The sequence below is a fragment of the Leptonotus elevatus genome, chromosome 9 (assembly GCF_054856555.1).
Source record: "Leptonotus elevatus isolate MCC_2025b chromosome 9, RoL_Lele_1.0, whole genome shotgun sequence".
Classification (NCBI taxonomy): Eukaryota; Metazoa; Chordata; class Actinopteri; order Syngnathiformes; family Syngnathidae; genus Leptonotus; species Leptonotus elevatus.
The window spans coordinates 3,110,227-3,133,689 of NC_141247.1; the positions used below are offsets into that span (position 1 = coordinate 3,110,227).

At 38.8% G+C, this 23,463-nt stretch overlaps 2 protein-coding genes across 9 annotated transcripts; both read left to right on the forward strand.

The window, feature by feature from the left end:
- The first annotated feature begins 145 nt into the window (after window positions 1-145).
- Window positions 146-16,430, forward strand: ccdc142 (coiled-coil domain containing 142). Of its 8 annotated transcripts, XM_086085684.1 has the most exons (19): window positions 146-514; window positions 802-876; window positions 2,994-3,028; window positions 3,218-3,263; window positions 3,604-3,842; window positions 4,056-4,283; window positions 5,821-6,833; window positions 7,851-8,131; window positions 8,385-8,471; window positions 9,877-10,059; window positions 10,341-10,507; window positions 11,806-11,958; window positions 12,320-12,434; window positions 13,596-13,613; window positions 13,701-13,773; window positions 13,841-13,951; window positions 14,179-14,279; window positions 15,449-15,617; window positions 16,038-16,430. In XM_086085684.1, the coding sequence occupies exons 2-19, from the start codon at window positions 819-821 to the stop codon at window positions 16,144-16,146; spliced, it is 3,186 nt and encodes a 1,061-aa protein (XP_085941810.1). In that variant the 5' UTR covers window positions 146-514; window positions 802-818; the 3' UTR covers window positions 16,147-16,430. The 8 variants fall into 8 exon arrangements, 7 of the variants coding, with proteins under 7 accessions (XP_085941810.1, XP_085941807.1, XP_085941811.1 ...); XM_086085681.1 differs by having other exon boundaries at window positions 13,596-13,773; XM_086085685.1 differs by having other exon boundaries at window positions 13,596-13,773; window positions 16,063-16,430.
- A 2,274-nt stretch (window positions 16,431-18,704) lies between these two features.
- igbp1 (immunoglobulin (CD79A) binding protein 1) lies at window positions 18,705-21,503 on the forward strand. The gene is made up of 3 exons (XM_086084066.1): window positions 18,705-19,190; window positions 20,253-20,582; window positions 20,716-21,503. The coding sequence occupies exons 1-3, from the start codon at window positions 18,714-18,716 to the stop codon at window positions 20,986-20,988; spliced, it is 1,080 nt and encodes a 359-aa protein (XP_085940192.1). The 5' UTR covers window positions 18,705-18,713; the 3' UTR covers window positions 20,989-21,503.
- Window positions 21,504-23,463: the final 1,960 nt, after the last annotated feature.

Here is a 23,463-nt window from a genome sequence, read left to right on the forward strand (position 1 = left end):
TGGATAGTAATATGTGCCTGCTTGCGGATAAAAATAAGTTTGCCATTGCAGTAGTTACGTGCCTCCAAAAGATGGCAGCATTGCAGCAACAGGCAGATCGGTAACCTGTGACGTAGAAGAAACAACCCGGAAGTCTTCATTTGTGTTTTCATGACAACAGAAAAGCAAACGTTGGATTGGCTACTGCCTTATTTATAGTCTCGCGAGCAAACGCTATTTTTAACACCCGCGAGGATTAACAAATTCATGGATGGACACAAAGCCTAATTATTGTCCAACATGCCATTGAAGGAATATTGCAGTTTGTTTCACGAGCACGGATAAAACGATATTTTCTGCTCTGCCTAAATGTAACGTGAGTTTATCCGATGTCAGACTAGCGTCATCTGGTTGTGGCGTTAGCTCACCCCACGATGGAGACATGTTTACTGTCCAACTACTTGGTCTTGTTACTCACAAGGATGTGCCAGGCTTGGACCTAAAGGGGCATTTCCTGCTGCTGATTCAGAAAAATGTAAGTTTTAGGCTTCAGCTCGCTACCTTGTAAAATGCACATTGTTCATGGCAGATATTACATTGTAGAATAGTAGAAAAAACTAACTACACAAAGCTTTCACCTTTAAAAATGTCTCTCATTGTTTCTGTTAAGCCTTAAATACATATCAAGTGCTTGATTATTGAATAAATTCAGGGAAGTTTAACGCCATAGTTGCCTTTCTTTTTCCATATTGTATGATCATTTTATATATTTATTTATACATGAAACTGCATGAAGTACATCATTATATGTTTTCTTTTCAGGAAAAATTGAGACAGCAATGGATGAAAACAATTTCGATTTACTGAAAGACCCTGCCGGAAAGCCTGCCCTAGCAGGTGATCTTGACATATACGCACGCACAGTACTGTTGTAATTCATTTTATTTAGTGATGCCTTGCATGCCACCCCAGGTCACCTTACAAATTAGAATAATGCAAATTAAACATCATTAAAACCATCAATAAGACACAAGAACAACATCCATGATCTGAACCGTTTATCCAAAATGAGTGAAAAGTGCAAGTGGCTGGTTGTGATTAGACGAGTTAAACAGATGAGTTTTGATTTAGGTTTTGAAGCTGGACTAGAACAGGGGTGATTAGGTCAGACTTGACGTGGATGATGATCCTGGCAGCCGAGTTATGGATGGTTTGGGTCTCTTCACTACTTTGGAAAACCAGAAAAGAGGGCATTACAATAATCATTACGGGATGTGACATATAAGTGGATCAAGATTTCAGTGCTGCATTGGGATAGTTTTGGGCGGAATCTGGAAATGAGAGGTGGAGGAAAGCAGTCTGGGTGATGTTATGAGGTGCAAATGAGAATGTGCCATCCAGGTTGACGCTGAGACTTTTGACATGACTTGTGAGGAAAAGCCGTTGATCATTAGTGGAATAAGGGTGTGTTGTAACTTGTGAACCTGTGACTTGGAGACGTTGGATTATGATCCGATGAATAGAGCCTCAGTCTTATTGGGGTTTAGTTTGTGGAAATTTTTATTCGGGCATTTTGTGAGAGAAATGGTAGGCGTGGCAGAAGTGGTTTGGAGGACATCAGTGCGTCATCACTGATCAGCATGAGAGTACAGAAGGATCCCATGTAATGGTGGTGGTAGGAGGTTGACAGTGAAGAGAAGGATACCCAATACGGAGTCCTGAGGGACACCCAGTGTGATATCCGTGTACCCAGACTTACTATTGCCAAAATGGACAAATTGTTGACAGTCAGTGAAGTAGGATGAAAACTAGGAGAAGCCAGTCAGGCAGTCCAGAAGTAGCGTGTGAGAAATGGTGTTTAATGCTGCTCTTAGTCTGTCTGAAGTTGGGCAGTAATTGCCTGTTACTGATTTTTTTTTTAATGAATGGAAGGTTGGAAATTAGATCAGAGTTCAGGCACCATACATTTACCATCAGATGGGTCAGCAGACTCGACACTGGATGAGATGGTTGCTAGTTTGAGAGTCGGGGGCTGTTTCAGTTTTGAGTTGTTCAGAGCGACAAGTCTAAATATTATTTTCATTCTTTTATATTTATGGGCTACAAATTTGCTGTAATTATGACTTCACTTCGATAGACTTTGGTGGTCTGTAAGCCAGGATTCTCTTATTGAATGTGCTAACAGTGATTTTGATTTTGAAAGATAACTTTTAATATTCTCAATTACAATACCGTATGTACCGTAGCATCATTAGCGCACGGCCCGCACGGTAATACAAATAGTAACACAATGGAGCATCAACCAGAATTAAATGCCACAAATGTAGTACCATTTGAAGTTCAACCAAAAAATTTCTGTAAAATATGCCTCAAAAGTGAAATGGATTTGAAAAAATTATAATGTGTGATGTTATGTGAAATGTCAACAAATCTTGTGAGACTTTGGCTCATTCAACCATTGATATATGAAATATATTGATAACCACTGAAAAGGAAATGAAACTTACTGGCTACAACATAAAAAGTGGCTGGCTGATTGGTACAATATGAGCAGTATGATTAAATATGAATATTATCACTACTTAACCCAAGACGTATTAGTCCCAGCATACCTGTAAAAGTGTGTTCACCGAGTGTGTGAGGTATTAACAGGAACTACTGAGACTGTGATCAGGGCTTACTGGGATATTGGGATAGCTCACTTAATAAGGGAGGAAGGACCATGTGTCACTCATGCATACTAAACACAACAACACGTGGAATTCCTTCATCTCATTGATGGACTGTCAATTTAAGTATTTATACAGCAGTGACAAGGTCTTATGCAGCACACGAACACCTGTGCCATGTGTGCAATCCAAATATATATATTTTTAGGAACCGTACAAGTTTGAGCTCAGATAGAATATATTTTTAGATGCATGGCTCAAGGTAAAATTAATGAGCGTCCTCCATGTTGTTTTGCTCCCATTTATGATTCATTTTCAGTTTGTTTTTATTCTTTTCGCTTTCAGAGAAATCCGGATCATTCACTCTAGAAGAGGAGAAGGTATGTTTTTTGGTTAAAAAAGAACGCCTTTGAGACATTTCAATGTATCTGTCTATTGTCATTATTTCTGTTATCTTTAATCCTATCTAGCCTGATGCAGTACTGCTATATCAGCAGTAGGATTACATATATAGAACGTACTGTATCTTCAATCTGAATATACTAATTTTCATATCCCCTATCTTGCAGAAGGTGTGCATATCCTGTACAGCAGAAGAAGATCTGAACACTAAAGGTACAGTCAGTGTGAACGGAACATATGCTCCATACTGTAACATAACCTGTTTGAAAAGAGGCATTAGTCAAATTTCTGCTTTTCTTTATTTTTGGGAGTGGCAGACCTAAAAATTAAATAAGATGTTCTTACACCTTTGTGACTGTGAGGGCAAAAATGTTAATAAACATTGTACAGTTGGTCTACTGCTGTTTAAGTAGAGTGGTTTCAGCATATTTTTATTTTTAAAAACAACTTTTGTCAATGTTGAAAAAACATTTAGTTATTAGTTAATCACTTGCTTTGATTTTTTTTTAGATTTACAGTCACATCCATCTGATGTTCGACTTATGCCTTTCAGGCTCTTGGTCACAGAGGACCATCTCTCGTTTACTCAGAAGCACCTTAAACCCTGGTATGAAGTGGCTTTTACCTGGTCACAGTCAAGATGATGAGGAAGAAGGGGAAGAAGGAAACTTTATTGTGGCCTGCAACCTGGTGTCCCGATCCTCGACCCGTATACTGCGTTTGCAACATGCTCTTCTGAGTGTGTCAATGCAGTGGCAACTCGTCAGCGGGGCACAGATGGAATCTCCCAAGGTCAGCTGCTGGAGTTATATTCATTGTAATTTGGTTTGCACAAAGGCTGGTGTCAAAGTGATGAATTAAAAGCCTTAAAACTAAAATACATAATCACAAACACAGATGTAAAAGCAATGAAATGAGCATGGAATTAAGTCAGGCCAAGCTTTCTTTTTTCCTTTTTTTTTTACTTGATCTAAATCGTTGTTTTCTCCTGTAATCCTTGTCCAGATCTGTGTCAAGGGCAGGACTGTGTCAGGTGACGGTGTTCTTCTCGTGCCCGCGGCGGCCTTCTTGAATAAGCACTACCAAGCTTTGTGGAGGCTCTTGGAGCAGAGATCACTGCTGCTCTTCCTCCACGAGTACACCAGGAGGGCTCGTTTAACTGCTGCGTACATCTTGAAAGTGGGTCACTTGCTTGAAAATCATTTGAGGACGTCATACCTCTCACCGAACCAGGTATGTACAAAATGTGTAATAAGAATCGGTGTCAAAATTAGTGCGTTCATTTTGAGTTAATTTGAAGTTTCTTTAACGGCGCTATTAATGACCGCCACTTACTTGGAAAATATGTACTGGGGGAATTCCAGTCGCAACAAGACAGACACGTCCATGTCAAAATTTATCAGCAATAAATGTAATAGTAATGCATATATTTGTGGAGACTGGGGTCAAATTATATTTTACAATTTTAAAAAAGTTACTTTATGTTAACTCATTCACTGCCATTGACGGCTATAGACGTCAAAAATTCATTTGAACCATTTCTATTAATTTGAATTTGTTTTCACTTTTGTTAACAAGGGTATGAAAACCGGGGAAAAAATGTATTGTACATTTAGAACAGATATAAAATTTGTGATTAATCGTAAGGTAACTAGTGAAGTCATGCGATTAATTACGATTACAAATTTTAATCGCCTGACGCCCCTGATTTTTAATAATCTTTTCTTTTATGTTCTAAATGTACAATAAAAAGAATTCTAGATTTTCATACTCTTCTTAACAAAAGTGGAAAAAAATGTTAAACTAATAGAAATAGTTCAAATGAATTTATGGCAGTGAATGAGTTAATGATTAAATGGCTCTTCCTAACTATTTCAAACCCAAACACGTATAAATAAGTTTTTAATACTTTGTCCTTCTCTCCCAAAAACGTATTTAAAAAAAAAAAAATATATATATATATATTTTTTTTTATGCTAGAGCATACAGAAGGCTTTGATGCTGCTTCTGACTAGAAGAGGTTGCGTACAGCAATGGTAGTTATTACAACAAACGGCCAGCAGGTGGCAGCAAAGTATAAGAGATTAACCAGGGCCATGTTGCAACAAACTCTTGAGTTTTCAACAGGTTTGTGAATGATGATGAAACTTAACTATATTCTAATGCTAATTGCTGCAAAAAGGAAACTGATAGAAGTATCCTTTTTTTCCTGATGAAAGAAAAGACTCTAATCTTTCTTTTGGTAGGTTCTGTGTTTTTATAGCAATAGAACACAGTATTCCGTGGGCCTTGCAAAATCAGTCAAAATCCAGTAAAACAGCTGAGTGAATGAGTTAATATGAAAAGAAAAATGCACCAAGCTGTCTTACAAATGCGATTATGCCACCTAGTGGCAGAAAAATGACCTATCACACTGTGTTTTTACAGTACAGGACATCTTTAAAATTTTAGCTCAATTTTATAAATGATTATGAAATTACCGTATCAATGACTAAAAGATGTACATTTAGAACAGATATAAAATTTGCAATTGATCGTGTGTTAACTATTGAAGTCATGCAATTAATTTAAAAAATAATAATAATCACCTGACACCCCTAGTACAGTAATAAGTATTATTAAACCAACATTATTATTGTGTTAGTTTATTTTGCACTTTTATAGATGCCAAAATTAAATATAAAAGCATGCTTTACTATTTGATGAGGGAGATTTTGATGCTGAAGTTACAATGTTTTGATTTGTTCAACATTTTTTCTATGGTTTGCAGACCCCCCATCTCTGCTCATCAGCCAAGGTTCATCTTGTCTCTGTGTGCCAGGAGTTTCGTGTTCACCTCAACCACTGGTCTTGTCTATATGCAAAAGTCCAGTCGGACCACCACCTCAGGCGTGCTCTGGCGCAGCACAACAAGTTGCTGGAACAAATTCGACAGACTCTTGACTTGCTTGGCCTGCAAGCGCTACTTTTAATGGAACGTTATGTACATGCTGTTCTGTTTGCAATGGGACAGTCTGATTTGGATCACATACCCAGGGAAGTCATGGTAGATATTTTAGCTTGTACAGACCTTTATAACAAAGCATTGGAGGAGCAAAGAGTACAGCACACCACCACCCACCTGAAGACTAAAATATTACAACAGATTTGTTCTACCACGCTGACCAACAGTCAGAGACATCAACCCGCTGCTGTTTCAGTGAAAGACCTGCTGAGTAGTTTGGCAGCGCATCATGCCAACACGGCAGCCAATCAGCTCCTTTTGTGGAGCACTCAGCAATGTGTGTGTAAATCCCATACTAAGCAGGGGATTTCTGCCAGGCTCCCCTCAACGGCAACTTGGGAGCAGCATCATTCGGATTTAGAAAAGTCCTCTTTTGTCACGGATATCCATGGGAAGAACTTATTCTTTCAGTGCCAATCATGTACCTCCAAAACTGGTCCAGTACGGACTGATCTAGAACATAACAGCCCTTTAAGAAGCTTTCAACATTTGCAGAAGTCAAGTCAACCCACCACCTGCAACCCACTGGCATGCTTTTGCCAACAGGACCGGTCCAAAGTTGAGCTTCTATTTCATGTGCTTGTTTCCTCAAATGACCTGCTGCTATCACATCCTTTGACACCCACTATACAAATGTTTCCTCACGCCGTAGCAATACACATGCTAGCACCGAATGGGAAGGCTGATCCAAATCAAAGGATAAGGGACTGCGGTATAGAGAGGACTCACCAGGAGATTGTTGAACTGGACATAACCAACAGGCTAGTAGCCAATCTCAGGTAATTGTTTCATCAGCCATCGTCATGGTTTTTAGGCCTTGTGATTTTATGTGAGCATGAAACGGTGAAAAAGTTCCCATGTGGCAAAAATCAGTTAAAGATCCAGTGTGTAGTCCGTAGCGCCATTTAATGGTCAAAGAATAGCATTAATAGGAGGAGCTAGTTAAAAAAAAAAAAGTTAGTAAAAGCTAGCGAGAGCAAAGCAGAAAGTGACAAGTGACTAGTCCGAATGACGGGAGTTAGTGACGACCCCCTGCAGGCCCCAGCTGTGGAAGTTAAGCTGCAGTTGACCCATTGGGTCCGACTCTTGATGCAATACCACCCGGGCTAACTACTACATTTGTGAAGTTGTCCTTAAACCTGTTTCATCCTGATTTTGTTGTTCAATCTGAACCAATAACAGGTGTAGGTTTATCAATTAATCAATTATGTAGTCAAAACTTAATTAAAAATGTTTTTTGGTCTATATATATATATAAAATGGTCAGTTTTTAAATGAATGAATTATTAGTTCACCACAAGATGGTGCTAGGGATCACTGAATGTTTTAAATTGATATTTGTTTAGTGAGACTAATCTCTTAATAAATTAAAAGGTTTTTTGTCTGGGATTAGGCTGGTTACCCATATATATATATTTATTATTTTTATTTATTTTATTTTTTTAAAGTGCCACAAGCGAAAAATGAACTTTGAATGGAATTGGATGCTTCACTGGGGGAGGCAAACCAAACATTACTGAGTTTCAGAAAAAAAATATATTGCTCTTATTATGGTGGTTTCTGCGAAGACTTGAGATGGCAGATATTGAATTGGTTGCCATTTGAGGGGTTATTACATTCGGAAGTGTAAAGCGTAATGATCATGTCTGCCTTCAATTTGGGAGATGTTTGCTTTCATGCTTGACCTGACTCACTATTCATGACCACAGCGTGAATAAATGGTAATGGAAGAAGGTTCAACATGCCAAGTTCATCTTGTATGACAGCCTTCTTCTATTTGTGCCTTTTTTTTGTAGCTCAGATGATGGACAGCAAGGTCTCAGTGAAGATGTTAAAAAAGCTGAGGATGAATGTGCTCGACAGCCACGCTCCGTTCAGTGGCTGGACCTCGGTCAATCAATGCTGTTTGAGGACCTGTTTGGACAGTATCGTACACTGCTGTGGGCTCGCTGCAGCAAAGCGCTGTGGCTGCAGATGCATGTGCCCCACGGAGCAAGAAGTGCAGGCAGCATCAACCTCCAGGACAACCTCAGGATCTTCCAAGTCCTTCAGATAATCAGCCAAGCCTCAAAGACGGGTAAGAAGTTGCGTAACTCGAGTCAGCTGGGATAGGCTCCAGCACACTCGGAAATGGAATGAGAAAAACTCATAAGTACTGTAATAGGTGAACAACAAACACTGCAGAGATTTATGAACTCTTAAATGATTTATTAACTATTTCTATTGAGGTGTTTTACTCCATCACAACCTCACAAACCAACAATAGTTTTACTTTCATCAGCCAATTTGTTTTTAGTTTTTTTTCTATGTGACATTTCTGTTTATTGCAGGTATACTTCCAACGGAGTGCAAAGCCATGCTGGAGGAGTTCAATCTAAATATGTTAGTCAGTGCAGCACATGCTCAGTGGGACTATGGTTAGTGTCGAAAACAAGCACACATACACAAAACCCCAGATTTCATTAGCAATCCAAACAGGGTTTTGTCTACTGTCCAGCATTACAGATTGTATCCACTGTTATTAACTCATTCACTGCCATTGACAGCTATAGACGTCAAAAATTCATTTTAACTATTTATTTTTAACATATTTTTTCACTTTTGTTAACAAGTGTGGAAACCTAGATTTTTTTTATTGTACATTTAGAAGAGATATAAAATTTGTGATTAATCGTGAGTTAACTAGTGAAGTTATGCGATTAATTACAATTAAAAAAAAATATTGCCTGACGTCCCTAATTTTTAATAATCTTTTCTTTTCTTTTTTAAATCACGTCAGGCGATTAATTTTTTTTATTGTAATTAATCACCTTACTTCAATAATTAACTCACGATTAATCACAAATTTTGTATCTCTTCTAAATGTTCAATTTTTTTTAGGTTTTCATACTCTTATTAAAAAAAGTGGAAAACTAATTAAAATAGTTAAAATTAATTTTTGACGTCAATGGCAGTGAATGAGTTCATATTTGAGCAAAGTGTTTTTAAAGCGGAAGTCAAACCCCCAATTTTTGGGGGGACAATAATATGTTTTATGCAGCCCACTGGTCTAAATATGGTATTCCGGTTAATATTGTGTTAGTGGAATATGTGTCAGGCAGCAAAATCCAGCCATTTTATCCATCTCAGGGGGCGGCCATTTTGCTACTTGCTGTCGATTTAAGATGACATCAATGTTGCTCAGGTCTCAGGTAACAACCAATCACAGCTCAGCTTTAGAAAACAGGTGAGCTGTGATTGTTCGTTGCCTGAGCCCTGAGCAACATTGATGTCATCTTCAGTCAACAGCAAGTGGCAAAATGGCCGCCCCCTGAGATGGATAAAAATGGCTCGATTTTGCTTCATAACTCTTATTCCACAAATGTAGTATTGATCAGAATGTCATGTTTAGACTAGTGAGGTCACATAAAACATATTGTTGTCAAGAAATGTTTCAGGTTGACTTCCCCTTTAAGTAAGTAAATCATTTGGGCATACGTTTGACTGTCACTTTTTATTTTGCTACGGGTGTACTGGTAAGTCATACCTGCAGAAGGTTGTTAGGCGCATCTTAGAATAGAATTAAAAACAGCACCCTGGTTGTTTGGCCTTGATGTCCTTTATGATTGAAGAACAAATTCATCACACAAAAAAAAACTGGAACGTTATCCGGTATTATAAGTGGATTGTTGCAAAAATTCAACAGCAAGCATACTTGATCAATATTTAATCTAGCGAACCAGTAAATTGATTACATTGAAAAGTAAAAGCGAGTTGTGTACCTCGACAATGTTTTGATAAAACCTGTGTACTCTACCATCTCCTCATGCTGTCCTTTCTCAGTGGTGTGCAGAGGTTTGGGTGCAGCTTTGAAAGACAAGTGTCTGGCAGCTGCAAACCAACACAACAGGTCTTTGGCGCCTTTATCAAATCAAGATGACCGTGTGATGATGTCTGTGACTGCTGAGCACTTGCTTCAGCTTACTCAGCCTCTACTGTCCTCTCTCTTTTGCTGCAATGCACCAGGTAAACATGCTGCGGTTGTTACCAGGTGAATTAATAGCAGTGATTAGATCTTTGCCTAGGAGCACTTCAAAAGCTTCAACATGTACATGGTCAGTTTTTGAATAGTGGCAAGAAACATAAAGGTTTGATGCATATCTGACCAAAAAGCCAATCAGGCATCATCACGATGAATAGAACCTAAGTTAAAAAATAAATAAATAAATACTATTAATCACTTAATCTCACCCTTATTGATTAAAGTCAATCACAGCACAGATTTTAAGTACGCTTTTCTATTTCAGGTTCTTTGAGCTTCTTCCCAACACGGTTCGTTTTCCACAGATGGACTTTTAGCTTGACGTTAGCTACAGTGCAATTGTCCACAGTGTGGGTCATGTCAAAGGCCTACCAGTTCCTCGCCTCATGGACCCTCAACAAGTTCTTACTCATCACACAAGGAGACCTCAAAGTAAGTCGTCTAATGAAAAACGATCAATAGCATACAGTGTAGAACAATATACAATACATTCATGAAAAATGATGTCAAAAAAGTATTTGGACTGGGGTCAATGATGTTGGATTTGAGGGCTTGGCTTTATTAGCATTCTTGTTCATTCAAAACTGTTTGATGGGTTGGACCAAGAATTTTGCGATGTCATTTATTTTCCAAAATGTCTTATCATCCTGACAGCATTATGCCAAGGTGTCATACTTATTTTCATCGCAGGCCATATTTTAATTATGGCTTCCCCCAGAGGGTTCTTATGACTGAAAATCTTACAAATGTATCATCTCCACACCATGCGTATTCATGATTGCCCCTGCATTTCATTGCGATCATTTTAGCAATTTAGTTTGAAATCAGAAGTTATGGCAAACAGCAACTAATAAATACTATTATTCAATTTATGTAGACGAGGGACTTGATGGGACAAAAATGCTTGTAATATTTGCAAAAAAGTGAAAAATAGCAATTTTCATACATATTTTAAGCCAAAATAAAAAGAACAAATCCATTTAGAGAAAAAAAAGGTGCAGTAGATTCACTGTATTTGCTTCCATGGGCCAGTAAATATGATGAGATGGGCCACATCTTGACCCCAGGCCTTGAGTTTGACACCTGTGTGTTAAGATCAGATTGCATTGTGAAGTGACAGGTGAGTCTCAGTAATTGCTGTCCTTATTTAGCCTTAAGTGTACAAAAAAACTCAATGTTAATGGGCCTCATTCACGTGATTGTGCGTATTTGAATCTGTGATTCATCAAGATGTCCGTTCTGGAATATGTGCATACTTTGCCAACAATCACACCTTTTACCCAAACTACACAATGTATTGAAAGTAGTCATTTCTTCAATCAATAATAATACATTTATTCCTTACGTTCTATTGTAACAACTTTTGCAGTAAGATTGTGAAAAGAGAAACGTTATGCAAGAGAATGGGAACGGGAATTAATAAGCTTCGGCTTCATCCTATCAGCCCTTTTTTCTTTTCGGGTGTACTTGTATGTGAAAAGTGATTGTTGTAAATTGTTATGATTGTCCGAAAGGAAAAATGAACAATAAAAACAAAACAAATTAGAGCTCTGCAAGTACGCACTGTCAGTTGCAATGAATTCTGATTCATTAACATATCCGTGGTGGTGCGAAGAAAATGGGCCACTATGCATTTGTCATGACTGAGATTTTGCATAATTACGCTCAACTCGCATTAAATGAGGGCCAATAGTATGTCAATAAATAAGACGATTGATTTTTCTCAACAGGTGCTGAAAGAGTCGTTGGACACAATGGTGCAGCAGACTAAATGTTTGGTGATGAACTCAGACAGCAATTGTCTTTCCACTCTTCATGTCCATCATCAACTTGTACTAAAGCAGCAGCTACAAAAGGTTGATGCAGCTTCCTCCGAGCTGCAGGTGACACACTTCATCCTCTGTAGGCAAGAAACTAACGAGTCAAGTGAAATATTTTGGTGCATGTACATGAGCAGACATACTTCAGATGTTGTGTTGAATCCATGGAGATACCTTGGCTCCATTTTAATTCAAGCATCCTTACTGTGGCAATAGGCAACCCACAGACTGTTGATACTGTTGTAGGCAAGAAACTAACGTGTCAAGTGAAATATTTTGGTGCATATACATGAGCAGACATACTTCAGATGTTGTGTTGAATCCATGGAGATACCTTGGCTCCATTTTAATTCAAGCATCCTTACTGTGGCAATAGGCAACCCACAGACTGTTGATACTGTTGTCTGTTTTTTTTTTTAAACAGGCTTTTTCCTCTTTGGTGCTAAAAACCTTTTCTGATGACTGCAAAAGAATATCTACCAAACTATTTGAGCAGACCATGCCCTCTGCTGGACACTGGAGACTCAACCCGAGGCCAGGTACAGTACTGGATTTCAGTATGACTGCAAATCCATACAAAAAAACCTCTTTGCAGAGAAATGTGTACTAACCCTTTTCTCTAATTTGGCCTACGGGATACGATGTAGAAAATGAAAATAGGGCCTGACTGATTATTGGCCTTCAAACATTGACCAAAAATATCGGCCAATTGGCTGATTATTTTCCCCTTAAAATGTTATCGAAGAAAACTAAAGTTTTCCGACGCTGTGAACGCATCCTGAATGCACCATTTTGCTTGTGTAGCATTAGCAACTAGCAAATGTGTAGCGGATGTTGTTCTGTTATCTGTAGTCCCCTTCAATCTGTTTAATGACACCTCAGTTGGATTTAACTATAAAACTAGACTCACGACGTTAAGAATTACATCCACTGTATATTTAAATACAAAACATGTTTCGTTTTTAAAACATCGCTAGCCTAGCACTAATGCTAAAAGGGCAGGGAGGATCCCATTCAAATGCTAACAGGAAGTTAGCATCGGCTTCGGGAGTGTTTTTCCTTCAAATAATGAATATTCACACACAAATGGTGTGGGAACACATACCCACGGGTACGATAACACTACGCAAAGGAACAAATTATTCCCAATGTATAAAAAACGAGTTATTTTAATAGAATTCAATTGCAACTTTCTTCTGTACTTACTTTAAGTGTGTACGCAATGGATGCACGGCACCACACTGCCACCAAGAGGCCAAAACACAGGAACAGTCAGTATTTGTTCTTACAGTTTTTTCAGTTGCTATTATTTTAGTTTATTCTAATCTTTTTTCACTTTCTTATTGTTTTATTTTGTCATTGTCCTTTTCAAGTTATATTTAAAATAGCTATTTCAAGGATTCAAAAACTTAGGGTTAGGGTTAAGGTCATTCTATGGACTTGTCATTCAAAGCAGAGAATCTTAATAGCAAAGGTTTGTGCGTGACACCCATCAAAACGGAATTGGGAAGGGAAGGTAATTTTATGCATTGCAGTATATATATATTTTAAATAATTGGCAGATTAATTGGGAATATGTATTTTTCCTGCAAAAAAATAATCATGCAATGATTTTATAGGATATGCTGGCTCTTAAATGGACTGAAGGTGAAATTGCGACATTTGTTTTGCTGACATTTTTTGTTTCTTTTGCTAAACAGGCTTTCCTATCAACCCCAGTGAGTACGCATCACAGGCTGCTCAGGATGTGATTGGTCAGGTTTTGGATGGTGTGGCATTACTCTCTGATGATGTCTGCATCCAAGCTCTTAGTTTAACCATGACGGCTTTCATGGAGGCATGGATGGAGCACATCCTAAAACAACGGATAAAATTCAGGTATATTCCGCCGACTATTATGTTACTAACTTAAGTATAATATCGAAATGTCTTCTGCTTCCCTCAGTGTGCAGGGGGCGCTCCAACTAAAGCAGGACTTTGATTCTATCAGAGAATTGATCTGCTCTGACAAATATGGCCTGCCGGAGGAACTCCTTCAGCGACTGCTCAGCCTTAGGTATCATCATGCCCTGGTGTAACTTACATAAATAATATGAAGGCATTGTGAGTATTATAATTGAGATGCTATTAAAGGCCTATTGTTTGTCTTACTTTAAGTAACGTGCACAAATCATTTTAATCATTATGAGAAGCATCACATTATAATGTGAAAATGTATACTGGTATAATTTCTGAAACAGTTGTTTTGATGAGCAGGGTGCTTATTTCCCTTGTCTTTCTCAGAGTATTTCAAGAGGTGGACTCTGCAGTATTATGCCTGCTTCAGCAGCCACAGGTCAGACCATACCTGCAGAGCAGAGCCTGGGAACCTTTCATACGCTGCTGTGGGTTGTGTACTTAAGTCAATTAACTCATTCAAACTCAAAAACGTAAAAATATGTTTTTAATACTTTGTCATGCACTTCTAAAAACATATTTATATGTTTGTTTTATGGATGTTTGTTTATGCTAGAGCATATAGAAGGCTTTGATACAGCTTCTGACATGAATACCTTAATGTAAACAAGCCGTTCCTTTCATACAAGCACATGTTTCACACATCTGCATTAGTCCTTGTGAAAGTGAAAAGAAACAGAGCTTTTATGTTTGTTGTTAAATGTTTGTGATAGTTTACGCCTGCTTTCTTCATATATTTGAGTTATAAGGATTGGGATACGAGCGACTCTCACACAAGCGTGAGGCAATGTTGTTGGATGTTCTGCCACCGCACTTCTATGCGTTCAGTCCATGTGGACACCAAAAAACAGGTGACACGTAGTCAACCACAGAGGGGTCTGCACAGGCCAATGCACACATGTGGATGATAATATTTAAGTCAGATGGACCAACATTCAGCCTGCAGGCATGTGGATGTGGAGGGCATGAATAGGCTCTTAGCGTTTGGTGTCTGTAATTTTTCGTATTTCGCAATATACTCTTAATTACCATAACTACAGTGGTACCTCAGAGTTTGAACATAATTCGTTCCTGTGAAGTGTTAAAAGTCCAAATCGTGCCAGTATTTACAGAAGTAGTGACCGTAGTTACAACGGCGCGATAAGCTCCTTCCTAATTCCACTGTGGTTCGTAGCACTGTATGTTTTTCTTTGCTGCCACTGGCACTGTTGTCTTTCTTTGGGCCCATGGCGAAGAAAATTGTCGTGGAAAAATCAAAATGCACTCACGAGTATGGAGCACCTCCGGGAGTATTCACGATCTGACTGGAAATGAGCAGTGTATCGTCTCAACTACCGTAACGTGAGCATTCGGCATTGCTCGGCTTCACTCGGCTACCTGTTTTCCAGGTATGTTCAGCTTAGCTTGTTTTCCTTGTGTATTCAAACTCCAAAAATGAGTTCAAACTCAGAGGCATTTTTTACTCCGATTTTTTGGTTTAAGTACAAGTTCCGAGACGTTCAAACTCCGAAGTTCCACTGTATAATAAATACTGTACAATGATGCCATATTTGAACTGTGCCACCCGGCCCATATGAATGGAACAAACTATTTCCAGGTCCCACAAAGAGCAGTGGAGATAGCTTGAGTGCACCGGTGGGGAGTAGCATAACCAACCTGAGGGGTATGGAAGGGGACTACATGACTCAGTCTAATCCCTCCGTTCGAAGCACTGACATTCCTTCAGTGGACCCGTTTATCCCAGGAGAGCCCTACCTTGCACCAAGGTAGACTTTCAACTATATTAACATGTCCAATATTTGATATCTTTGAAAATTATAGCATTTTGACCCAGGTAAGACACCAGTGTAAAAAGACAAACTCTCTTCTTTTTTCTCTCCTCTCGAATCCAAACTTCCATATTATGCAGTGAAACAGTTTCAAAGGCAAAACTCTTGTTTTCTATATTATGGTATCTGTAGGCAATTATAAACATCTTTGGGTGGGTGTCAATAACTTGTGAATATACAGCGGAGGTTGATTATATGAGGTTATTTCATACGCTAATTACTACACCTTTCTCCTAAGTAAGAATCTAGACACAGCATACAGTAAAATTCTATATGATTTACATTTTGCATGTTCATGTCTCAAACCACCAGTGTTTTGAACACCAAAAATAAATATTGTGCTTTATTTTCTTCCAGTTTAGCTCTGGGTGCTTCTCAACAGGATTGGCTGGACTTGAGGATCCAAACCAGTTCTCGCCGCTGGCGGTTGCCAGGACTGCAATGTCTTTCCAAGTCTGAACCCTGAACAACAAGCACTGACCAGAGCTCCAACTCCTTTAATGGGACATTGCATTTTACAAGCAATAAAAAATGCTTTTAAAGTTACTTTAAAATAATGTGATGATATAGTCATCATCACACAAGTTATTTGGTAAGGGTTTCTCTGAGCCATGAGTAAACATTTGAAACCTGTTGGTCTGTGTTGTAAAATGTAGCCAACCATCAATTTTCAACTTTATACTCTCTTCAGGTGCACTAAAAAATGTACAAAATCATCTCATTTCTAATAAACTGTTTATTTAAACTGTGGCTCCTTGCTGTGCAGTCAATATTCCCTTTGTATATACAGTAAATGAGTTTGCCTGGGAATGTGAAATTATTTTCTTGTGGCAACCTTCCACCAACTGCTAAATCCAAAAGTACTAGAACAAAATTTCTGTAGACTAAACTAACATGGACCATGTGACCATAGTGACCATTTATCTACATCTAGATGTGATACAAAACATTGAATTAGAAGGTCATGATGATGAGCAATGAAACGATAAATTTTTAGGTGAGTGACCGAAGGACCTTTGCTGAAGGTGGTGGAAGAGATAGATTAATGTGAATAAGACTTAATATTTAGCTGCAAAGCCATTCATCGTTATAACTGCTGTGTTCATTTCGTCTCCCTGGTTCTGCCAATTTCATAAGGTTATCTAAACAGTCCATACAGTGTGTGTATGTATTTCCATTGGTGGAAAAAGGACACAAATAAATAAATATTCCCCACTGACGGAAATTGAGTTCTTGCAGTAAAAATAATCAACTGGCGGAAACAGGCTTACAGTTTTGTTTCGTTTTTTGTTTGTTTTTTTACTGGCGGAAATGGGCTCCCATGGTATTTCAACGTTTATTATGGAACATAATGCAGATGAACTGACATAAGAATTCTATGGAGGTAAATTTGGTGCAAAACTAACTTGTGCAAAAAATGTGTACCTGTAGAAAAAAGTCTAAATTTGTATCTGTAAAAGTCGTGATTTGTATCTGTAAAAAAAATGTGTGCCTGTAAAAAAAAAAATTGTGTCTGTAAAAGAAATGTGTACCTGTAAAAAAAAAAATTGTGTCTGTAAAATAAATTTGTACCTGTAAAAAAAAAAATGTGTATGTGTAAATTAAATTTGTATCTGTAAAAACTAATTTGTACCTGTAAAAGTCATGATTTGTATCTGTACAAAAAAAATTTTGTACCTGTACAAAAACTATAAATTTGTATCTGTAAAAGTTGTGATTTGTACCTGTAGAAATGACAACTTGTAGTCAAAGAAGTCGCCACTAGGAGTCACAAGTGGGTTTTCTGCTGCTGTTCTGTGACGTGAGTTTTGCCCCATTTTTTGCGCTACAAATGGAGCAAAACTAATTTGTACTTGTAGAGCGCCGTGATTTGTACTTGTAAAGAAGGGGGCGGGCTCTGGTGTAATGAAGGGTTGTTTTGACCAATCAAGTGAGAAGGATTTGAGCGGATTGGAGCGCAACCTCATTGGTTTAGCGAACGACGGTGGCGGGACTCGCGGAAGGATACAAGCAGGACACATCGTCGCCAACCAACATACATATTAAGAATACTTCTTAATATGTATGTTGAGGAAGAATACTTCAGTATTCTTAATATGTATGTTGAGGAAGAATACTTCAGTCGACTGAAGTATTCTTAATATGTATGTTGGTTGGCGACGATGTGTCCTGCTTGTATCCTTCCGCGAGTCCCGCCACCGTCGTTCGCTAAACCAATGAGGTTGCGCTCCAATCCGCTCAAATCCTTCTCACTTGATTGGTCAAAACAACCCTTCATTACACCAGAGCCCGCCCCCTTCTTTACAAGTACAAATCACGGCGCTCTACAAGTACGAATCAGTTTTGCACCTTTTGTAGCGAGATAAATGGGGCAAAACTCACGTCACTGGACAGCAGCAGAAAACCCACTTGTGACTCCTAGTGGCGACTTCTTTGACTACAAGTTGTCATTTCTACAGGTACAAATCACAACTTTTACAGATACAAATTTATAGTTTTTGTACAGGTACAATTTTTTTTTGTACAGATACAAATCATGACTTTTACAGGTACAAATTTGTTTTTACAGATACAAATCTGTTTTACACATACACATTTTTTTTTTTACAGGTACAAATTTATTTTACAGACACAATTTTTTTTTTTACAGGTACACATTTCTTTTACAGACACAATTTTTTTTTTTACAGGCACACATTTTTTTTACAGATACAAATCACGACTTTTACAGATACAAATTTAGACTTTTTTCTACAGGTACACATTTTTTGCACAAGTTAGTTTTGCACCAAATTTACCTCCATAGAATTCAGTTAACTAAATAAAATATGAATGAGAGCCCAAACGTTGTCCTTTAGTACATGTTGACCTTTTCAACAGGGAGGAATAAATTGAAGGAGGTCATACATGTTGTAAAAAAGAAAAAAAGAACAAAGAATGAGCTGATATTTTGTACCGATAGAGGGCAGTAGCGTCCCTTGAATCCGTGTAGTAATTAAAACCAAGAAGAAATATCCCGGAAATTGTACCAACATGGCGGAATGTGAAACAAACGGTAGTGAGAGGTACGACTCGCAATCAGGTGCCGAAGCTCCCAAATTATCGGACTTGTTTGACCGTGGGTGGAAGATATTTGATGAGGTAGACAATACAAATGATCCTCTTGCTTCAAACAGTGTTCAGGTCCGAGTTAAACGTGCGATCAGTATGTTAGAAGAAACATCTCGAATGGCTGCTCAGCTGGACTTGTTCAGTCCCAACGAAGAGTTGGAGGAAATTGCCACAGCGGACCTCAAATATCTGCTAAGCTCCGCTCTCTTAGGAGCCCTGACCATGAAGCTGACAGGTCGCGACAAAAGACTGGAGATTGTCCAAACAGCTCGGGCTTACTTTATGGATTTCTTGAAGAGATGTAAAGACTATAACATATCTGAATTTCACCTGCCGGAGTCCGTGACCGAAAGCACAGTTACTGACGAAGCAGCAGAAAATGCCCCCTCTCCCTGCACGGTAAGTGTAAAATGGGATTGTATCCATTTCGTGCACTTCAAGGCTGTTTTCAACGACATTTGCTACTTGCTCCACATTTGCTACTTGCTCCACATTTGCTACTTGCTCCACATTTTAGTTTTCAAATCGAATCTCACATTTCTTAATATCGTGTTCCATGTTATAGTACAAAATCTAATTACTTATAACAAATGAGGTTTTTCTAAATATTTTTTGTACTTGGTTACTGCGACTTTACTTCCCAGTGGCAAATAAATTTTTCACACTTTGCAGACATTTGCAGTGTCATGATTTAAGCAGTGGTTATTTTGCTGTGACCGGTTCCGACAAGTCAACTGCTAGCGTTGTTTTACCGGAGAGCTGCAGGTCACAGCAAAAATATCCACTGCCATGATTTAAATGTCGTAACCAATATAGAAACACTGACCCCATCCAACTCTTAAACTACCTCCAAATACTGAGATATTAATTCATTTTTTGAAAGCTGAAATCTGTCATTTGTCTATACTGTAATTAATATCATATTGTTATTTTTGTTGTCTAAATATTATTGGTGAAAAATGTTATCATTATCGCATCGCATTTACAGACACCAAGGATAAAATAACTTGACAAAACTGTGGACGTTATCGGGGTCAAGCTAGCAAAATTTGAAATCTGATTTGCTAAAGAATCAGTATAATTACTAATGTAGTTAAATTAAAATTTTCAGTCTGCTAGTAGTAGTACTACTGTTGTAACGGCTCTGGACAGATTAGACTGACATGGCAGCACATCAAGGTTGAAATCTGATTGGATGAAAAGTGCAGCAAAGAGAAAAGTCACAAAATGAAGACACTGAATTACAGTGTCCTAATTTTGGTTGTAAATAGAGGTTACTGCTTTTGCTAGTGTTTAATCCAGCAGAGAAGGCCTGACTATTCTATCAAGACAAGTGTCAATTGAGTTACTTTAATTTATAATGGAGCGGTTTCCAATGATGAATTGTCATTAGCAATTAATATATTCAGCAAAATTCTTTATCAACAGTATTATTAACGATGCACTGTATTTCTTTCCCAGCCTATGCCTAGTACTTCAAATTTGGTTGCCATGGCCGCACAACGACAAGCTAAAATTGAGCGCTACAGTCAGAAGAAGGAGCTGGAGGCCAGACTGTCAGACGTACGGAGATCTGTGGAGAGTGGACAGGCTGATGATGAAACCAGCAGGGATTTTTATTTGCTCAATGTCCAGAAATGGGTGATTCTGTGCCTGGATGAAGTACAGAGCATAGACCAGGAGATGGAAATACTGAAGAGTATGGATCAGATGCAACTTGGTGCCGCACAGCCCGCGAGACCAAGCAGGCCCCCCATGAAACCCTTCATCCTCACCAAGGATGCTATGCAGGTTAGTTTGGATATGGGGTACAGCTGAACAATTAATTGGCTTCAAATTGACATTGCATTGTCGTAGAATGCAAGAGAAAAACATTTTAAAAAAGCAAATATTTATTTCACCTTAATAATTGTTTGTTCACCAGGCGCAGGTGTTTGGGGCGGGCTATCCCAGCCTTCCCACCATGACAGTGGATGACTGGTATGATCAGCACAAGAAACATGGACTCCTGCCTGATCAGGGAGTTCCCCAAAGGGTTGCAGTGGAGGAGGACACTGATGCACAGGAGCGTGAAGAAGAAGAAAAGGAGAGACAGGCTGAGGACGACGATGAAGAGTCTTTGATGAAAGCCAGGAAGTGGGATGACTGGAAAGACGACCATCGCAGAGGTTATGGAAACCGCCAAAACATGGCCTAACTGGTCCCAACACCAATTGCCCCAACATGCCTTGTTCTGTGCACACGCTTTAGAAACTCTCTGAAAAAAGGGTTGCTATTTATAGGTCACCAAAACGTATTTTTTCTTTAAATGATTGGTAAATGTGCCACTGATTTATTCATTCGACAATTTCCATTAGTATTCCTCTTAAAAGGACGTTAAATTATTGGTATGTCTTAAACTTCTCTTTTTGGCTTAACTGAATGGAATCCAGCTTTGTTAAATTTGTATAATAGTCCTGCCACAAAGATCAAACGCCACAGTAAAGCACGGAATCAGTCAGCAGTCCATTTACATTTGATCATTCATAACATTAGGTGTGTGGGTGCAAACTCCACATTACCTCCAGGTGAGGCATTTACAATTATGTGAGAAGACTGTTTGTCCAACAGTAAGGAATGCTTTTGTTTTGATTTGTCACATTCACTGTCTCTGGCTTCGCAAAAATTGTCAGACTTTGTCAAATGAAATTAAATGAGCAGAAATACAGTCAAGTCAACGTATCGTATTGCTTTCACACCTCTTGTATACAACACTGATTTTACACAAACTGTCACCGAAGCACGCACCGAAAGGTGGGCATCGACGACTGAAGTGCCCGGCTCTGTTATTTAATCATAATTTTCCTCAATTTGACCCCAGCAGACCAGCCCACAATTTAGAGTGAACAACCCATCCATCCATAATCTGAACCATTTTTTCCATTAATCTATTTACGATTAGATAGCAAACCAAACCAGTCAACATCAGTGGCAGAGCTTCATGGTAGCCAGGGGTGGTCGAGGCCGATAGGTAGGCCTAAAAGTCACAATGCCAGGGCCGATTTTCATGTGTGTGTGTCTCTCAGTCTAGCCCTGAGTGAAAGTAAAGCCCATAAGGAAGACATTCTCTGCAAAATGTAACCTAACCTCTGTGAGTCACAATTCACAATATAGAAATACTCTGAATGGTCGACGCAAACAGCGAAGTTCGCTCTTTGAGAAAATCTCATTCCTTCTTACAGGGATATTAGCGTAAAACACACTGATCCCAAAAATAATTTGTCAGTAAAAGTGCAAACATCAGTCACGAGGGTCCTATTGACAGTCCATTCATATCTAAGTCTGGTAATATGCTGTCTAAAGAACAATTTGTGTCTGTACATAATTTTCCATTTCCTTTCAAGACCTTGAATTTAGTAGTACGTGCTATTCCTAATGGCCTGATTCAACTTATGGTGAACCATTTAAAGTATGATAGAACTGTTTTAACAGTTGCTGTTCTGAAGCTTGATGGAATTGAATTAACAGACAGAAAATGTAATAATAAACATATATGCCAGATTCTACAAAAAAAAAAGAACAAAATTGTGCCTAGAGGAAAGTTTTTCTGGGATTCTAAAATTACAGATATAAATTGGAAAAGGGTGTGGCTTTTACCTTAGAAATATTGTATTACTAATAAAGCCAAATTAATACATATTAATATTCTGCATAATATATATCCTACTAATTATTTAATATCCAAATTTGCCGATATTAGCAACCTTTGTTCTTTTTGTGACAATGAAGTTGAAACAGTATCTCATTTATTTTATGACTGTGATCACTAAACAATTGGGCGTATTTAGTGGGTTTTTTCTTTAAAGCCTCTCAAATCCCTAGCAGTCTTAATCTAAAAGATGTAGTTTGCTACTATAGTAATTCAGAAGACAACAATTTGGATATTTATTTAATTTTGTTATTTATGCTAAGATTTTTATTCACAAACCAACATTTTCCAAGTCCTACTCCAGATTTATGTGTTTCCTTCTGGAATTGAAATCCATTTGAAAAGCTATAAAATTAATCAACAATAAGAAAAGCAATAAATTGGCGAATCTCTTGGATGTTTTGCTTCTATGATGATTCGTTTGTGTAATATCCAAAGATGGTTGACCTGTTTTCATGTGAAATGTCAATTTTATTTTATTTGGTTTTTTTGTATTGTACCTTCTTTAAAATGAACAAATATTTTGTCAGGCAACTTTGCAAGATGTGTTTTTATGTTTCTAGAATGTGATTTTGTGTTGAATTGTCTTAATAAAAGCATTAAAAAACAAACCAGCATTGGGCGGTGGTGGGGGTTGCAGGGTGGGGGGGTGCTGGGGGTGGGGGGGTGTCTGGGGGATTGGGGGCGGCTGGGGCTGGGTTGGGGTGGGTGGCGGGGGTGGATGGGGGGTGGGGGGTCGTGGGGGGCGGGGGTTGGGGGCCGGTGGGGTGCCTGGTGGGCCTGCAGTGCCCCGTCCTGCTGCGTTGGGCCGGGGGCGCGGGCCGTGTTGGGGCGGGGGGCGCTCCTGCTCCTGGGTTTGCTCTCCGGCCGGTGGCCCTGGCGGCGCCCGGGGGTCGTCCTTTGGCGCTGCCGCGGCCTGGGGGGCCCTGAGGTGTTGCGCTTGCTCTGTTCCGGCGGGGGTCGACGGCTCCCCTCTTTGGTGGA